Source organism: Natrix helvetica (genome assembly GCF_964273705.1).
Source record: "Natrix helvetica genome assembly, chromosome: 2".
NCBI classification, from domain to species: domain Eukaryota; kingdom Metazoa; phylum Chordata; class Lepidosauria; order Squamata; family Natricidae; genus Natrix; species Natrix helvetica.
Window position 1 is genome coordinate 19,675,688 of NC_138552.1, and position 16,960 is coordinate 19,692,647.

The window sequence follows — 16,960 nt, forward strand, 5'->3', positions numbered from 1 at the left end:
ATTAAATCTCCACACTAAGTTTGTGAAGATAAATTATGGTGCCAGAATGAATCCAGATAATGAAGTTGACTGAACCAAGCAGTGCCGACAAATCTGAAGAACATAAACAGCAGCCAACTACAGTGGCCTTGTAGAGGTCAATATACATTAAAATATGAATGAATGAATGGATGGATGGATGGATGAACGAACGAATTAATGAACGAACTGAACAGTGTGTGCAAAATGCTGTACAATAACCTTTATTTCACCTGCTGGCAAAATAATGCTTAGCATAACGCAATACAGATTAGTGCCCTGCATGGAAGAATATATACCAAATGTTCAAGATGATTTTAGAAAAGCTGAGGTATAGAAAATATAACTGCAACTGCCAATACACGAGAAAGCCAAATATCAAAAAAGGAAGTCAGAATGAGCTTCATTAATCATAGAAAGATCTATGACGTTATGGAAAGTTCTTGGAAAATGAGAATTCCAGAACCTCTCATGAGAAACTTACCGTATTTTTGGACTATAAGGCGCACCAGTGTATAAGATGCACCAAGATTTCGAAGAGGTAAGTAATAAAAATAGGTTTTTGTCCTCCCTGCCTCCCAGGAGCACTCTGCAGGCTTCAGCAGGGCTGGGGGAAGGGAAAAACACCCCCATTTGGGTGAAAAACAGCCCATTTTTCACCAAAACGGGGGCATTTTTCTCTTCCCCCAGTCCTGCTGAAGCCTGCAGAGTGCTTCTGGGGGGTGGGGGAAGGCAAAAACACCCCTGTTTTAGTGGAAAATGGCCCGTTTTTCACCCATTTTTCACAAAAATGGGATACGGGGGTGGGGCTTCAGGAGGCCAAAAATGGCTGTATTCTGTGTATAAGATACACCAACGTTTCCACACTCTTTAGGGGGGGGGGTAAAGGTGCATCTTATACTCCGAAAAAATACAGGTCAGAAAGTCGCAATACAGACTGAACATGGTTAAACAGACTGGCTCCACGTTGGCAAAAGAGTGAGAAAAGGTTGTTATTTATTCATCTTATTTGCTGAAGAGAGGAAGAAAAGAAACCCAAGTACTCCACCCATTCCTGTTCTCGTATGCCCTCTGCACAAAAAACAAGAATGGCCGTTGGTTACTCACCTGATACGCCCTTTCTCCAAATGGTGGAGGCATCATCCAGACATGGGTATTCCAGCCAGTATCCAATCGGACTGGGTCTACCAAATTGACAAGTCCCGCCCTCCGTGCTAGCCTCTCCAGCTTAGATGAAGGAAGAATAATAGTAGACTGCTGTGTCGCTTACAGATTAAAATGTGATCTCTCCTTATTATCCATAAGAAACAAAAATTAGTCCGAACAAAACAACCCCTGGGTGGGGCTGGATGATGTCTCACCATTTGGAGAAGGGGCGTATCAGGGTAAGTAACCAACACCCATTCTCCCAGTAGGTGGAGACATCATCCAGACATGGGACATACCAAAGCCTAATCTGTCCCATGGGAGGGAATGGAGTGAGGACTTAAGAATCCTGTTGAGCCACTACCCACTGCAATACTCGCCGTCCGATAGCTGCATCTGCCGATGCATATCTGTCTATTCTGTAGTGGCGGATGAATGCTGATGGCGTTGTCCACGTGGCTGCCCTGCAGATCTCCTCCAAGGGGGTCTGAGATGACCAGGCAGCTGAAGTAGCTGCGCTGCGTGTGGAGTGTGCAGTGATTTGTGATGGAACCGGAAGAGATAAGGCGATATATGCCCTGGAAATAGCTGAGCGAACCCAACATCCAATGTCTGTAGAAGAAGCCTTGGACCCCTTCTTACCTCCAGGTTGGAAACGTACAAAGAGAGATTCTGACCATCTAAATTCCACAATGCGCTTGATGTACACCCGCAAAGCCCGACGCACATCTAGACAGTGCCATTTGCATTCCAACCAATGTACTGGATTGGGTTATGTTGCTGGTTATGTCGCCATGACCTCCTGGTTGTCAGAAGCTGCAATGGCCAAGGCGATCAATGACAGCCGTATCCCTGACAAGGGAAGCCGCTGCTTCACGATGGCAAGCTAGAGCGTTACGATGCTGCGGCGGCGGCAGCTGCTGACGGCTCAAGAAAGGGAGGCTGCTGATCTTCCAAGCTGCAGCGGCAACCCAGAAGCCGCAAGGATCCAAAAGGCGAAACGGAGCTGAAAAGCCTCCGTGGAACAGCCAAGCAGCAAAGGCAGCAAACAGGCCGTAGAGAATAGCTCGTGGACCCAGTTCCCTCAGAAGCCGTTAGGCACTGGGAATAAATCCCGAACCTTGTGCCCAGCACTAAATTTGATAATTTAGAGTTTTAGAATAGCCAATTAAATCGAATCGAAGCTTAAGACAAATTAATACTACTTTTATCTAATAATCTGTTGGAGAGATCACCAGACACAGCCAGTCCAATGGAAACGGACTGAGTCTAAGCTGGAGAGGCTAGTACGGAGGGCGGGACTTGTCAATTTGGTAGACCTAATCGGATTGGATACTGGCTGGAATACCCATGTCTGGATGATGTCTCCACCTACTGGGAGAATGGCACCATACCCATGGCATGATAGAGAATGACACTTCTTATGCCAATAGAGTTTTCTGCCAGCTCAAGAAGTGGAAGATTGTATTTAATTTTGCTAAGGAGAAAGCCTTAAGGTAAACTGAACTTGTTCTTGCCTTCATAAGCCTAATGCCAACGGAAGCCAGTCAAAGGTTTGTCTCACCTTTTTGGAGTTTGATATAACTTTTAGGGCTCCAGTTGCTCCAGATACCATGATCTGATCTGCACCGAACCTGGGCAACATATCTTTCTCCGGGATTCACACTGAACATCTTATAAGACGTCCTTTGCCCAACAAATATTTTCTGGGAATATAAGAATATACATGAAAACATAGAAAAAGCTTTTTTTGTTAAAAAAAAATGCAACAACAAAGTACAAGTAGCCTTTGCTAAATCAGCACAATTGGGACTGGCAACTTGGCTGTTAAAGGAAGTGGTCACTAAGTGAAACCACAACGCTATTACTTCAGCTTTCCTTCAGTTTACAGACCTGCAAAAGCTGTAAATGCGCGGTCAAAAAGTTACTTTTTCATCAGCGGTGTGATTTAGCTACCACTGCGAATGGTAGCTAAACAAGGCAATTGTTAAATGTGTTCTATATCTGTATATTGTAGTTATTCTGACAAGCAAAATTAATGGGGAAGCTAGAGGGAGGCTGAAAACAGCGACCCTCTGACCTTGCAATTAACAATGGTATGGGGTCTGCTTAATGATGGCCACTGGAAGTGTCAAAATATCTGTCACTAACCTGTATGGCCATGTGATGTTGTGCTTTAATTCTTAGCTACAGGAATTCTGGCCCCAATTAGTATTGTTTGTTTGTTTGTTTATTAAATTTGTTTGCTGCCCATCTCGCTACAATTAAGTAAGGACTATCTATATTTTGTGAATGAGACTAGAGAAGTGTACAGTGAAAATATCCATACACAGGCATCAGAATGTACTATTTTATGATATACTATGAACTGCAGCAAAAGTTTTATTTACATTACACATAAGGTAAAAGTAAAAAGTTCCCCTCGCACATATGTGCTAGTCGTTCCCGACTCTAGAGGGTGGCACTCATCCCTGTTTCAAAGCCGAAGAGCCAGCGCTGTCTGAAGAAGTCTCCGTGGTCATGTGGCCGGCATGACTAAATGCTGAAGGCGCACGGAACGCTGTTACCTTCCCACCGAAGGTGGTTCTTATTTTTCTACTTGCATTTTTACATGCTTTCGAACTGCTAGGTTGGCAAAAGCTGGGACAAGTAACGGGAGCTCACTCCGTTATGTGGCGCTAGGGATTCGAACCACCAAACTGCTGACCTTCTGATCGACAAGCTCAGTGCCTTATCCACTGAGCCACCGCATCACTTCTACGTTACAGATACAAACATATTAATAAGCAAGGAAGTATTTTAAGTGTTTGCTCAGTCTCAAAGACACCATTTTTACGGTGTATTATTCAATAATAGCATAAAGTGTAGCAATTATTATTTGTGATATTGACTAGGTGGGTTTTTTTTTTTTTGTGACCTAAAATCATGCAGAACGTTTGGCCGCCAAGAATGAAAAGACTTACTTCCCATTCTTGTCCTTCTTCAGGCTTTATATGTAATTCATACTCCAGAGTTAGCCAACCCGATTTGACATCACCCAGAGAAGGTGGATTCCATCTCAATAACATATACTCTCCATATACTTTTTTCTCAAATTCTAGGGACAGATTTTCTGGAGGATCTGGCTGAACTGAAAAAAATGAAGGATGAGGAATTTACAATGTAAGGATGAACATGGAGGCATCCCTCAAACACTAAAACCCGGGCTTCCCTCTCTTCTATCCTGTTGTGATGGAACGTACGAATAGCCCTTTCTGGCTACTTGAATTTTAAGATGTTAATCAAAAAGAGATGCTTCTTATTGTCCTATGGCAGGGGTGTCCAAACTTGGGAACTTTAAGACTTGCGGACTTCAACTTCCAGAATTCCCCAGCCAGCCATGGCTGGCTGGGGAATTCTGGGAGTTGAAGTCCGCAAGTCTTAAAGTTCCCAAGTTTGGACACCTCTGTCCTATGGTTTCCTTTCTCTCTTCCTCTACACTGTAGAAAGAAATCTCCTCCAGATGATTCCCTGCTTTCATTTGAACAATCAGCAGAGGCAAGAAGATGACAGCTTCCATCAACAGGCAGCAAAAGGAACTGTCTCCTGATCACTTCCTCTTTCCCCAAGTCAAGGACTTCACTTCTTTGTCACTTTTTGTTGCTGATGGAACTCAGCTCCACTTTGTGAACAATGGGTTCCCCAACAGGAAGACCTGAGAAGCTAAAGAAATGCCAGCAATCCACCGATGAGCCAGGATGATGTGGTTGGTTGCAAAGGCAGGCTTTCTTTTACACAGAGAATCTACTCCCTGCATAACCAGTCTGGATGTTGTCTTTCTTTTCTTTTCTTTTTTTAGTTTTTAAAGTTTTTTTAAAAAAAAATTAATGAAAATGTTAAATCAATGCGTGAACAGTGTGGCATTTGGGCACCATACATTCCAATCCAAATGAAACTAATCAGGTTAAACATAATTATTACATTCAATCAACTTATATATTTCTAATAACAATACACATTTATATTAGGTTGCAATCAGAGGTGGGTTGCTGCCGGTTTGGCCCAGATCGGGCTAACCGGTAGTAGCGGTGGCGGGAGGCTCCACTCATCCACCTGGATGCTTCTGTGCATGCCTGAACCAGTAGTAAAAAAAAATTATCAACCCACCTCTGGTTGCAATCTATCCTTATTCAATTATTCCACATTTTCTCATTATTACTTTCATTTTGTAAGATAAAAATGTATACATTAATATTCCTCTTATTTCTATCCCTTGTTCTAGCTTTTAATCGCATCAGCCTTTATTGAGAAACTTTTTCTTTCTTTCTTTCTAACTTCTAATCATGTCACCTGCCTAAAAAAAGAGAGAGAGAAAGAAGAGAGAGAGAGAGAGAGGTTTGGGGTGAAAGCAACTCAAAACAACAACAGAAAAGCGCAATCATCCACATTATCTTTTGCCCACTTCATACTTTAATTGCTATACTTTAAAAGAAAGAGAGGAAAAAGGAAAAGCGAATCAAAACAGCAATAAACAATAAAATCAGCTAATCATCTCCTCTTGCCCACTTCAATACTTTAATTGCTGTGCTTTTTTTGTACTTGCCCCCCAAATTCCTCTCTTAAATCTCTGTCTATATCTATTTCTTAGATGTCCAATCTAAGTATTCCTCCCACCTCTACCCTCTTCCACTGCCTAATTTTTAAAATTTCTACCCAGGCCCCTGCCTCCATTTCAAACATACCTTCCAACTTAATATGTTTTCCCCCTGGTTTAATTCATCCATCTGTCCGGATGTTGTCTTAACCTCATTTAATGTCTATGGACACTCTCCGTTACCCAGGTCACAGTTGTCCCAAATATGCTTTTTCAAAAGGCAACTGGTCTTTGTTTTTTCTTGAAGACGTTTCGCTTCTCTTGCAAGAAGAGAAGAAGTTTCTTGGATGAGAAGCGAAACGTCTTCAAGGAAAAACAAAGAAAGTCCAGTTGCTTTTTGAAAAAGCACTTTGGGACTTAACATCACTTATTTTAATCTGTTAGGTGCTTAACAAAGCTACCATTGGCTGACTGCCATTTATAAATGGGGGTCAATATGGCACCCAATAAGACATGGGTGAATTCTCAGGATCTTTTGAACATTCTGCTATCTTTCCTGTGCCGAAGAATTTGTGCCGCATACCTATATTAGCTACGTCCACGTAATAAGGGTCTGCCACACTACTCCCCATCTCATTCATTGCCTTTAAAGTAAAATTATATGTCGTCCAAAGTGATGTGTGCTTTTTATCAAAGTAACAGGAGTTGGAACCCGCTGTTGTGTAGTCCGGGCATTCAAAATATTTTTTATCTCTGAAAAATGCAAATAGGAAAAAAAAAGGGAAACACGTCAATGAGTTGTCCTATGGGAAAGATAAGAGCCAGCTTATGTAGAGATACAAAATTATATAACAATCCATTTAGAGCAGGGGTGGAGAATGATGGGCCTTTTTATGACTTGCGGACTTCAACTCCCAGAATGCCTGAGTCAGCTATGCTATGCTGGCTCAGGAATTCTGGGAGTTGAAGTCCACAAGTCATCGAGGCACCAGGGCTCCCCACCTCTGATTGAAAAGATGATTTATAACGTTTACCTTTCTCTGTTATAGAGCAGCGTATAGTTTTTGGGGAGACTTCCCTCAGAGCTTGCCTTCCACCAACAAGTAAAGGTTTCTTTTTCGGGAGAGCGACATCCTATAAAGATTGGTTTCCCCGGAGGCTGGTCTGTAAGGAAAGGACCCTTGGATTTAGTCACTGGGCCTCATTTAGGCATCCTACAACTACGTATTTGTTTAGCGATCGTTACAACAGCACTGAAAAAAGTGGCTTATGACCAACCCTCACACTTATGACTGTTTGCAGCATTCTCACAATAATGTGATCAAAGTGTGGGCCTTCGGCAAGTGATATGTATTTATGAAGGCTGTGGATCCCAGGGTCGAGTGGTCACCATTTGGGAACTTCCGAGCCAGCTCCCAACAAGCTGGGGCTCAGGACTCCAGACAACACCCTGGAGTTCGGGGGAGCTGGTAGAGTTTTTAAAGAAGATTCAGGTTTATCTCAGAGTTCCAAGTAACACCCTTAATGAAAGACGTCTCCGAGGCTTGAATTTCCTCAAAGTTTTATTTTATTAAAGATGTCATATTGGCACATCTGGGAAAACTCGAATCTGAAGGTTTCCAGGTTTCCCCCACCCAAATGAGAGTTCAAGTCCCTGCCCAGAACCCATCATATGGTTCAATCAGGCACCATCCAAAACTGGAGATGCCTCCCAGTCACACCATCGCAGCTGCAGGGCAAGGTGACCTTGACTCCCTGAGAAAATAATGTTATTTAGACTATATATCTCCCATACTCCATATAATCCCGCCTCCCATTTTCCCACAGTAGAAAATATGTCAGGCCTGAAGGCTTCCAATGTAAAAGATGGCTTCCAGGCCTGACAAAATCAATGGGCAAAGCCAGATTTACTTAAAACACCAAGTGATTTAACAAGAGCAGTGGTTCTCTTAACAACTGTGGCAACAAGGGTATGGTCGCCACGATGTAGAAAAGATGTGGAGACTCTAGAAAGAGTGCAGAGAAGAGCAACAAAGATGATTAGGGGACTGGAGACCAAAACATATGAAGAACGGTTGCAGGAACTGGGTATGTTTAGTTTAATGAAAAGAAGGACTAGGGGAGACATGATAGCAGTGTTCCAATATATCAGGGGCTGCCCCAAAGAAGAGGGAGTCAAGCTATTCTCCAAAGCACCTGAGGGCAGGACAAGAAGCAATGGGTGGAAACTAATCAAGGAGAGAAGCATAACTGAGGAGAAACTTCCTGACAGTTAGAACAATTAATCAGTGGAACAGCTTGACTCCAGAAGTTGTGAATGCCCCAACACTGAAAGTCTTTAAGAAAATGTTGGATAGCCATCTGTCTGAAACGGTATAGGGTTTCCTGCCTAGGCAGGGGGTTGGACTAGAAGACCTCCAAGGTCCCTTCCAACTCTGCTATTGTATTGTATTGTATTGTAATATTGGATGCAACTGACTTAACAAATGCATTGTTGGCAGTGGAAATTCTGGTCCCAGGTGAAGTCATTAAGTTGAGGATTATCCTATATTAGCACCAGAGTAATGATGTTTGTGAGTATAGGAGCCTTCCAATCTATTTTATCTTCTTGTGAGGATCAATAAAGTTTAAGGCCAAAGAGACAGCTAATTGGGCAGTTAGCTGTTCGTGATTCTTTAATAATTTACCCAGAAAAGATCAATGTAAAGTATAAATTTTGCTCCTTTGTAGTTTTCAAAACTCCTTTTAGCTATAATTTCTATCTTATTGCCAGGCACTCCAACTACTTTCTCCACTAGGTTCTTGCTATTTGATGGACTCTCAGTTTACCACGTATCTTTTTATTTCTAACAATATGTTGTTTTTCTACTCCTGCCTTGTTTGCATTCTTTTATGTCTTCTTTCTTCATTTGAGCAAGACTTCATTTAAAAAAAAAGAATGTTGTGGCACGCCAGCGGCCAGTGGAGCTGGATGGTGAGGAGGTAAGGGAGGAACATGGACAAGTCCTGGAGTCTGGGGAAGGCTCTGATGAGGGCTCTGTGTCAGAGGCAGAGAGGGGGCCAGAGCCATATGCCAGTATCAGCTGCCTTCAGTGTCAGACAAAAGGCTGGAGCCTGTTCCCAATGTGTGCATGCGCAGAGTTGCCAGATGAAGGGAACAGCTAAAGAACAGGGGTCGACTTGGGAGTAAGGCCACAGGTGGACGATGAATGGCCCCTCCCAGAAGATATAAAAGAGGAGCAAAAAGGGAGTGGAGTTTGCAGGAGACAGTTAGTTCGCTTAATTGGTTTGTAACTCTCTGAGATTCCTTGCCAAGTTTTGCAGATATCGGCCTGGCAGCTCTCCAAGCCAGATAAGGTCTGTGACTGTAAATCCTCCCTTGAAAGACTTTGCTGGATGTGAATGAGCAGAATTCACAGCAAATTAATAAAAGAGGTTTTTGTCAGGACAAGGAGTTTGCTTCATCTCTTGGGAAGCCTCGGTCAGAACAAAGAGGATGTTGCTGTCATGAATGAAAGCAAATATTTTGGCAGGGGTCTGTTCTCCAAATTTGCTGTTTAGCTCCTGGATGTTTCATTACCAATCTAGGTAACATCTTCAATGGGTTTTTTGAGTGAAGTGTCTTGTTCTTTCCTTCCTTTGAAGGCGAATGTACATGTCCCAGGATAATGTTGCAGGATCAATCTGGGTCGGTCACTGTTGCTGTCTTCTTCAAATTTGCATGTTAACTATGACAATATTATCTTGAATTAGTTTGTACTTTTAAAAAACTTTGGAATAATTCTTATTGGAATCTCTTTTGTAATCCTTTTAAAATAAATTTCATGCCTCTTCTGTCTCGCTCTTTTAACAAGATAAACACATTTTTGGAATCCTTAAAGATTTGGGTATAGCTGTGAAATTTGGGAAATATGCTACAGAAATATGCTGGCAGCAAATGCATTCCTCAGCTATTTATATGTGAACTGTTTAGCTTATATGAATCAGCAGTGCAGGTTTTATTAAATACACTTGCATGCAATGTAGAAGTCTATCCTTAAATATTACTTCGGTGATTTTTCGGCTCTAAGTTTTTGTCAAATACCAAGTTTCTGATTTTCCATGGCAGAAAAATTTCAAGAGACTGACTCACCACGATGGAAGTGGATGTATCTTTCTGGGCTCCATAGACTCCTTCCACCACGATCTGTTATACAACGAACCTGTGCCGTGTATTTCATTCCTGGAAGCAACTGAGATATTTTATACTGCAACTGCTGTCCCACAAAGTAATTCTGCAGAGGGATAAAGGTAATGGAAACTGTGAAAAATGTGGCATCTCCAAGTTTTAAAAAGTTGCGACACAAATCATATGAGTACTTCGAGAATACATGGGTAATTTGAACCTGTATTACCTAGTCTAGGTTGACCTTGAAATGGATTAGATTATAAATCTGATCAATTTATTTTAGCATGGCCAATAACCTTATTAGTGTGTACAGTTTTATGGAAAAAAAACAATGGGAAGAGATCTATAGCTTTAAATATTCTTATCTTTTAGATCAGATTAAACAAATTCTTACAAATACACGTATGAAACATTTCCAGATATAAAATATTTCCAGATATTTCCAGCACTTTCCCAAGAAAAAAAGGCTCATAACAAGAATCATATAATCAGTTACAGGTTTGGTTAGGTTTGATGCCACCAATAACACAAACTCACTTTGAATCATTCCCACCCACTCATATCATAAATAAATACTCAAGATAAAACCTTTCCAGTACAGTCATAGTTAAATATATATACTTTTATGGCTGTAACAGTCATGGTTAATATACATACACACACACACACACACACACACAACACACACACTTACATACACATACATATACAGACTGTGTTTCCATGAAAATAAGACAGGGTCTTATTTTCTTTTGACCCCCGCAATAAGCACTTGGCCTTATTTTTGAGGTGGTCTTATTATTTTTGATACGTGTGTGTGTGTGTGTGTGTGCGTGCGCGTGCGCACACACAATTTGACTGTTACTGACATACTTACATATACATCGTTTGTGTGTATGTAAGTATGTCAGTAACAGTCATAGTTAAAATATATATTTAACAACAAAGTCAATTAAAATAAAGATTATAAAATTACCCAGCAATGCAAGCCAGTAAAACAATTTAACCCTGAAATGGAAACAATGGAAACAGACCTTAAAACTGGGCTCAAGAATAAAGAGGCAAGCAATGCAACTAAGCAGAAGTCATGAGGGCCACGTTTGGAAACCTGGCTACAGAGGGCCATCTTCTTTCTTGCAAAGACAATGTTAGAATAGAATAGAATAACAGAGTTGGAAGGGATCTTGGAGGTCTTCTAGTCCAACCCCCTGCCTAGGCAGGAATCCCTATTCCATTTCAGACAAATAGTTATCCAACATCTTCTTAATCTTCTTTAAGAAGATGTTGGATAACCATGCTCAGTGTTTGAGCATTTACAACTTCTGGAGGCAGGTTGTTCCACTGATTGTTCTAACTGTCAGGAAATTTCTCCTCAGTTCTAAGTTGCTTCTCTCCTTGATTAGTTTTCCCCCATTGCTTCTTGTTCTGCCCTCAGGTGCCTTGGAGAATAGTTTGACTCCCTCTTCTTTGTGGCAACCCCTGAGATATTGGAACACTGCTATCATGTCTCCCCTGGTCCTTCTTTTCATTTAACTAGGCATACCCAGTTCCTGCAACCGTTCTTCATGTTTTAGTCTCCAGCCCCCTAATCATCGTTGTTGCTCTTCTCTGCACTCTTTCTGTTTTTCTATGTTGAGGGGGAAAACCCTGAGGTTGGTGTGGCAACCTGAGGCAAGAGTTGGTAAATCCCAATGACCCTCTGCCTAACTTTTATTACAACGGTCGCGGGGAGGGGGGGATGCGAGGACAAGAAAAGATCGCAACGTTGGTTGGGAGACCGTGGCTGCTGGCTACGCCCGGTCGTTTGTACCAACCCCCGCAGCCTAGGTGGTCGGGAACTACAGAGCCAGGGCCTGAGGCTGATGCTCTGCAATGCAAGGTCCGTGACCAACAAGGCCCCCCTCATTAACGAGTTGATCTCGGAGGGGGAGCTGGACCTTGCAGGGATAACGGAGACCTGGTTGGGTCACGAGGGTGGTTTACCCCTCGTGGAAATGTGCCCACCGGGTTTCCGTGCATTCCATCAGCCTCGGGCCCTGGGTAAGGGTGGCGGGGTGGCGGTAGTTTTACGGGATTGTCTAGAGCCGAGGGAGTTCACTGTTCCTCAGATACCCGGGTGTGAGTCGCTGGGTATGAAATGGGGCCCAGGGAGGCAGTGGGGTCTGCTGATTGTATACTTGGCTCCTCGCTATACGTCAGCGGCCCTGCCCGAGCTCGAGCTGGTCTCGGAGACGGCGGTTGAGATACCCAAACTTCTGGTTATGGGGGATTTCAACCTGCCGTCGACGGGAGCAGCGTCCGAGGTGGCTCGGGAGTTCATGGCTTCCATGACAGCCATGGGCCTGACCCAACTAATTCAGGGCCCCACACACGAAGGCGGCCACACACTGGACCTTATCTTTGTATCTGAGCAGTGGACGAGTGATCTGGGAATAGGGAATTTAGAGATTACACCCCTGTCATGGTCAGATCACTCATGTCTCCGGCTGGACTTCCCTGGCGCTACCCTCCACCGCGAGGAGGCGGAGCCAGTTTGTTCAAGCTGGTACCGCCCAAGCACTTGATGGAACCGGATAGGTTCCAGATGGAGCTTGGGCCTTTACCTGTAGCCCTGACCCGCGCTCGGTCGGAGGACCTAGTCGACGCCTGGAATAGGGCGACGGCGGGGGCCTTGGACCGGGTTGCGCCTCTGCGACCTCTCCTACGGCAACGACTCACCCGGGCTCCCTGGTATACCGAGGAGCTTAGGGTGATGAAGCGCCATAGGAGACGTCTAGAGAGCAGGTGGAGGTCCTCACGCTCCGAATCTGACCGAACACAGGTAAGAGCCTATTTACGGACCTACCTTGTGGCATTGAGAGCGGCCAAACGTAGACATTGTGCCGCTCTCATTGCGTCTGCGGATAACCGCCCTGCCGCCCTGTTTAGGGTGACCCGCTCTCTCCTGTCGCAGGAGACGCGGGAGGCACCCTTGCAGGGAAGAGCAGAGGAGTTTGGGGAATATCTGCAAGACAAAGTCGCTCAGATCCGAAGCGGATGCCCCCCCCCCCCAGTGGACCGGACGAGCCGTCATCAGTGAGTCTTGTGAGCCCACTCTGGGAGGAGTTTGACTCTGTTGCCCCCGAGGATTTAGACGGGTTGCGTGGATGGCTGCGACCCACCACATGTTCAATGGACCCGTGCCCCTCCTGGTTGGTACTGGCATCCTGGGAGGTGACGCGAGGCTGGCTTCTGGGCCTGGTGAACGCCTCATTGGGCGAGGGTTCCTTACCGACTGCCTTGAAAGAGGCGGTGGTGAGGCCCCTGCTCAAGAGGCCTTCACTTGACCCAACGGAGCTAGCTAATTATCGTCCAGTCTCCAACCTCCCCTTTTTAGCAAAGGTTGTTGAGAATGTGGTGGCGCAGCAATTTCCACGTCACCTCGACGAATCCGTATATCTAGACCCACGCCAGTCCGGCTTCCGACCCGGGCACAGCACCGAGACAGCCTTGGTCGCGTTGGTGGATGATCTCTGGAGGGCCAGAGATAGAGGCTGCTCCTCTATCCTGGTCCTATTAGACCTCTCAGCGGCTTTTGATACCATCGACCATGGTATCCTACTGCGCCGGCTGGAGGGGATGGGAGTCGGAGGCACCGTTTTACGGTGGTTCGGCTCCTACCTCTCCGGCCGGATGCAATATGTGTTGACTGGGGGGCAGAGGTCGACCCCGAGGCCACTCTCTTGTGGGGTGCCCCAAGGGTCAGTCCTCTCGCCCCTTTTGTTCAACGCATATGTGAAGCCGCTGGGTGAGATCATCCGTGGTTTTGGGGTTGAGTACCATCTGTACGCTGATGATACTCAGTTGTACATCTCAACCCCAAGCCACCCCAACGAGGCTGTCGAAGTGATGTCCCGGTGTTTGGAAGCCATCGGGGTCTGGATGGGGGACAACAGACTCAAACTCAACCCCTCCAAGACTGAGTGGCTGTGGCTACCGGCACCTCGGTTCAGCCAGCTGATTCCATCACTGGCCATAGGGGGCGAACAATTGCCCCCTGTGGAACGGGCGCGCAATTTGGGCGTCCTCCTAGACGCCCGGCTGTCAATGGATGATCATGTGGCAGCCGTGGCAAGGGGGGCATTCCACCAGGTTCGCCTGGTGCGCCAATTGCGCCCCCTTCTGGACCGTGATGCCCTACGCACAGTCACTCATGCACTGGTGACGTCTCGCCTGGACTACTGTAACGCTCTCTACATGGGGCTTCCCTTGGGACACGCCCGAAGACTGCAGCTAGTCCAGAACGCAGCCGCGCGGGTAGTCATGGGGAGTACTCGGTACTCCCACGTAACACCTCTCATGCGCGAGCTGCACTGGCTGCCTGTGGTCTTTCGGGTGCGTTTCAAGGTTCTGATCACCATCTTTAAAGCGGTCCATGGCATAGGGCCTAGTTACCTGCGGGATCGCATCCTCCCACATACATTCCTGCGGCCAATCCGCTCTCACAGGGAGGGCCTTCTCCTGGTGCCGTCCACGAGGCAATGCCAACGGGCGACACCGAGGAGTAGGGCCTTCTCTGTGATGGGCCCAACCCTCTGGAATGACCTCCCCCCCGACATTAGAACCACTACTGACCTCCGCTCCTTCCGACAGAAACTGAAGACACACCTGTTCAGACTGGCTGGTTTGGCATAATTTATAACGTCTACCTCCTGGCATACACATTCGTACTGGTTTTTAGAGGGATAATGTTTTAAATTTAACCTGATATTTTAAACTTTTGTATTGATTTATTTATTTAGCTGTACAGTTTGGTATATTTTATCCTCCTCTCATACATGTATTTATGTAACTATTTCTATTTTTTAATCTGTTGTATTTGGATACGGACTGTACACCGCCCCGAGTCCCTTTCGGGAGAGGGGGCGGTATATAAACGCTAATAAATAAAAATAAATAAATAAATAACTGACCTGCTGATTGATGAAGCTGTTCAGATGAGCAGCGAAATATCTCAAACCAACACACACAAAATTAGTCCAGGTGCCGTGATTCAACTTTCAGACACTCTTGCAAAGACATTTCTGTGCTGTGTTTGGCAGGAGAAAAGCCAACACTGACTGTTTTCTGACAACCATCCAATATTATTTCTGGGATAAATCGTTGCAGCTGTCTCACAGCTCACACTGAATAATTCCTCTTTTCTTTTTCTTTTTTGGTCCTTGTTCAAGAAAAATGTTTCTCAATTTAATGCACCTTCTGGTATTTTAATTGGAGAGACGTCTGTTTACTTGGGATTCTGAGAAACATTTTTCATCTGCTTATTTGTCGTCGAATGGGCTTACAATGTTAGGTGCTCACCAAGTAGGTATATTCTACCCTTACATTGATTACTGCCTCTTGGATATTTATAAAGAGGAGAAGAATTGGAATTTTTTAATGCTATCTATTGCTATTTTTGATGAAGAGTGGGAGAAGTGATTGTGAGAGATTTCAGTCCTAAAAGTCCCAAAAAGCATGTAGCCTTTTGTTAACATTATATAGCCTTTAGTAGAATATAGTATAGTATAGTATAGTATAGTATAGTATAGTATAGTATAGTATAGTATAGTATAGTATAGTATAGTATCTTATCTTATCTTATCTTATCTTATCATATAGTAGAATAGAATAGAATAAGAATAGAATAGAAATATGGAATGGAACAGAATGGAACAGAACAGAATAGAAATATGGAATGGAATGGAACGGAACAGAATAGAATAGAATAGAATTCTTTATTGGCCAAGTGATTGGACACACAATGAATTTGTCTTCAGTGCATATGCTCTCAGTGTACATAAAGAAAAATAAAATGGAATACATTCATCAAGAATCATAAGTTACAACACTTAGTGATAGTTGTAGGTTACTAATAAGCAATCAAATCATACTAGGAAACAAATACAATAATATAAATTGTAATAATACAAGCAACATGGTCATGGTCATAAGTGGGATGAGATAGGTACTAGGAAGGATGAGAAAAATAATAGTAATACAGTCTTAGTAAATAATTTGACAATGTTAGTGGGAATTAGTTGTTTAGTAGAGTGATGGCATTTGGGAAAAATCTAACTTCAATAGTCTTCAGCAACAGATCATTTCATAAGCCAAAGACCACCATATTCTATTGAACTTTACCAATAAATATTAGAAGAGAATATCTGTAGCTCTGCATTGAACGGTGGACTCTGAGCTTGGTTGCTCACTTGCAGACATTTCATTACCACATTGGGTAATACCCTCAGTGCTAAAAGAGAGTGGGATCTCCTCTCTGTCTATATTCAATAGCTTGCCCTGGCAAAAGTGGTGCTGACAATTTGTTTTCTCCTTGATAGTTCCTTTAATTAGGCTTTGGATCAGAAAAATACTGGACACAGTACCGAACAATATTGTGCTCTATTCAGAGGTGGATTTCTACCGCTCTGCACCGGTTTGGATGAACCGGTAGTGGTAATTTGGCCTGGGTCGCAGAACCGGCAGCGACCCAGGCCAGCCATGCTCCCGAACTGGTTCCCCAGTCTCCGTTGCCATTGCCGGCATGGAAGCACGCACAAAGCGAACTGGCAGAGGTGCTGGTATGAACCTACCCCTGGCTCTATTCCTGAGCTCTCCAGCTGCATCATGGTCTGGAACCGAATGAATTCCATGTTTCACTGAGAAGAGTTAGACCACCCTAAAGACCAATTAATCCTCAGATGTCAGTGATGGAGATCAGTTCCTGGAAGGCTGTCTGACAGCAAGTCAGGTGATTTGTCCACCTAGCCCACTGGTGTCAAACTCGATTTCATTGAGGGCCCAACAGGGCTGTGTTTGACCCAACAGAGGGCTGGGGTGAGCATAGCTGGGGTGGGCATGGCCAGATCGATATCATTTGTGTCAGGGGCACCTGTGGCGGCCTGAGTACTCTGCCAGCGAAAACGGGCTCCCGAGCTCCATTTTCAGCTGTGACAGCTTCCTACAACCCTCTGCCAATGAAAAGTAACCTCTCAAGGGCCACCTGTGGGCTGCTCGAGCTCCATTTTCAATGGCAG

At 44.4% G+C, this 16,960-nt stretch overlaps 1 protein-coding gene across 5 annotated transcripts in view; it reads right to left on the reverse strand.

Moving 5' to 3' along the window:
• Positions 1–16,960, reverse strand: part of PRLR (prolactin receptor) — a 203,824-nt gene that overhangs the window by 8,464 nt on the left and 178,400 nt on the right. For all 5 annotated transcript variants that reach the window (XM_081942883.1, XM_081942879.1, XM_081942882.1 and 2 more), the window contains 5 exons: positions 9,870–10,011; positions 6,772–6,901; positions 6,321–6,490; positions 4,128–4,294; positions 2,729–2,870 (listed from right to left, as the gene is read on the reverse strand). In XM_081942883.1, the coding sequence (XP_081799009.1) occupies positions 2,729–2,870; positions 4,128–4,294; positions 6,321–6,490; positions 6,772–6,901; positions 9,870–10,011 (751 nt within the window). The remainder of the gene's footprint in view (positions 1–2,728; positions 2,871–4,127; positions 4,295–6,320; positions 6,491–6,771; positions 6,902–9,869; positions 10,012–16,960) is intronic.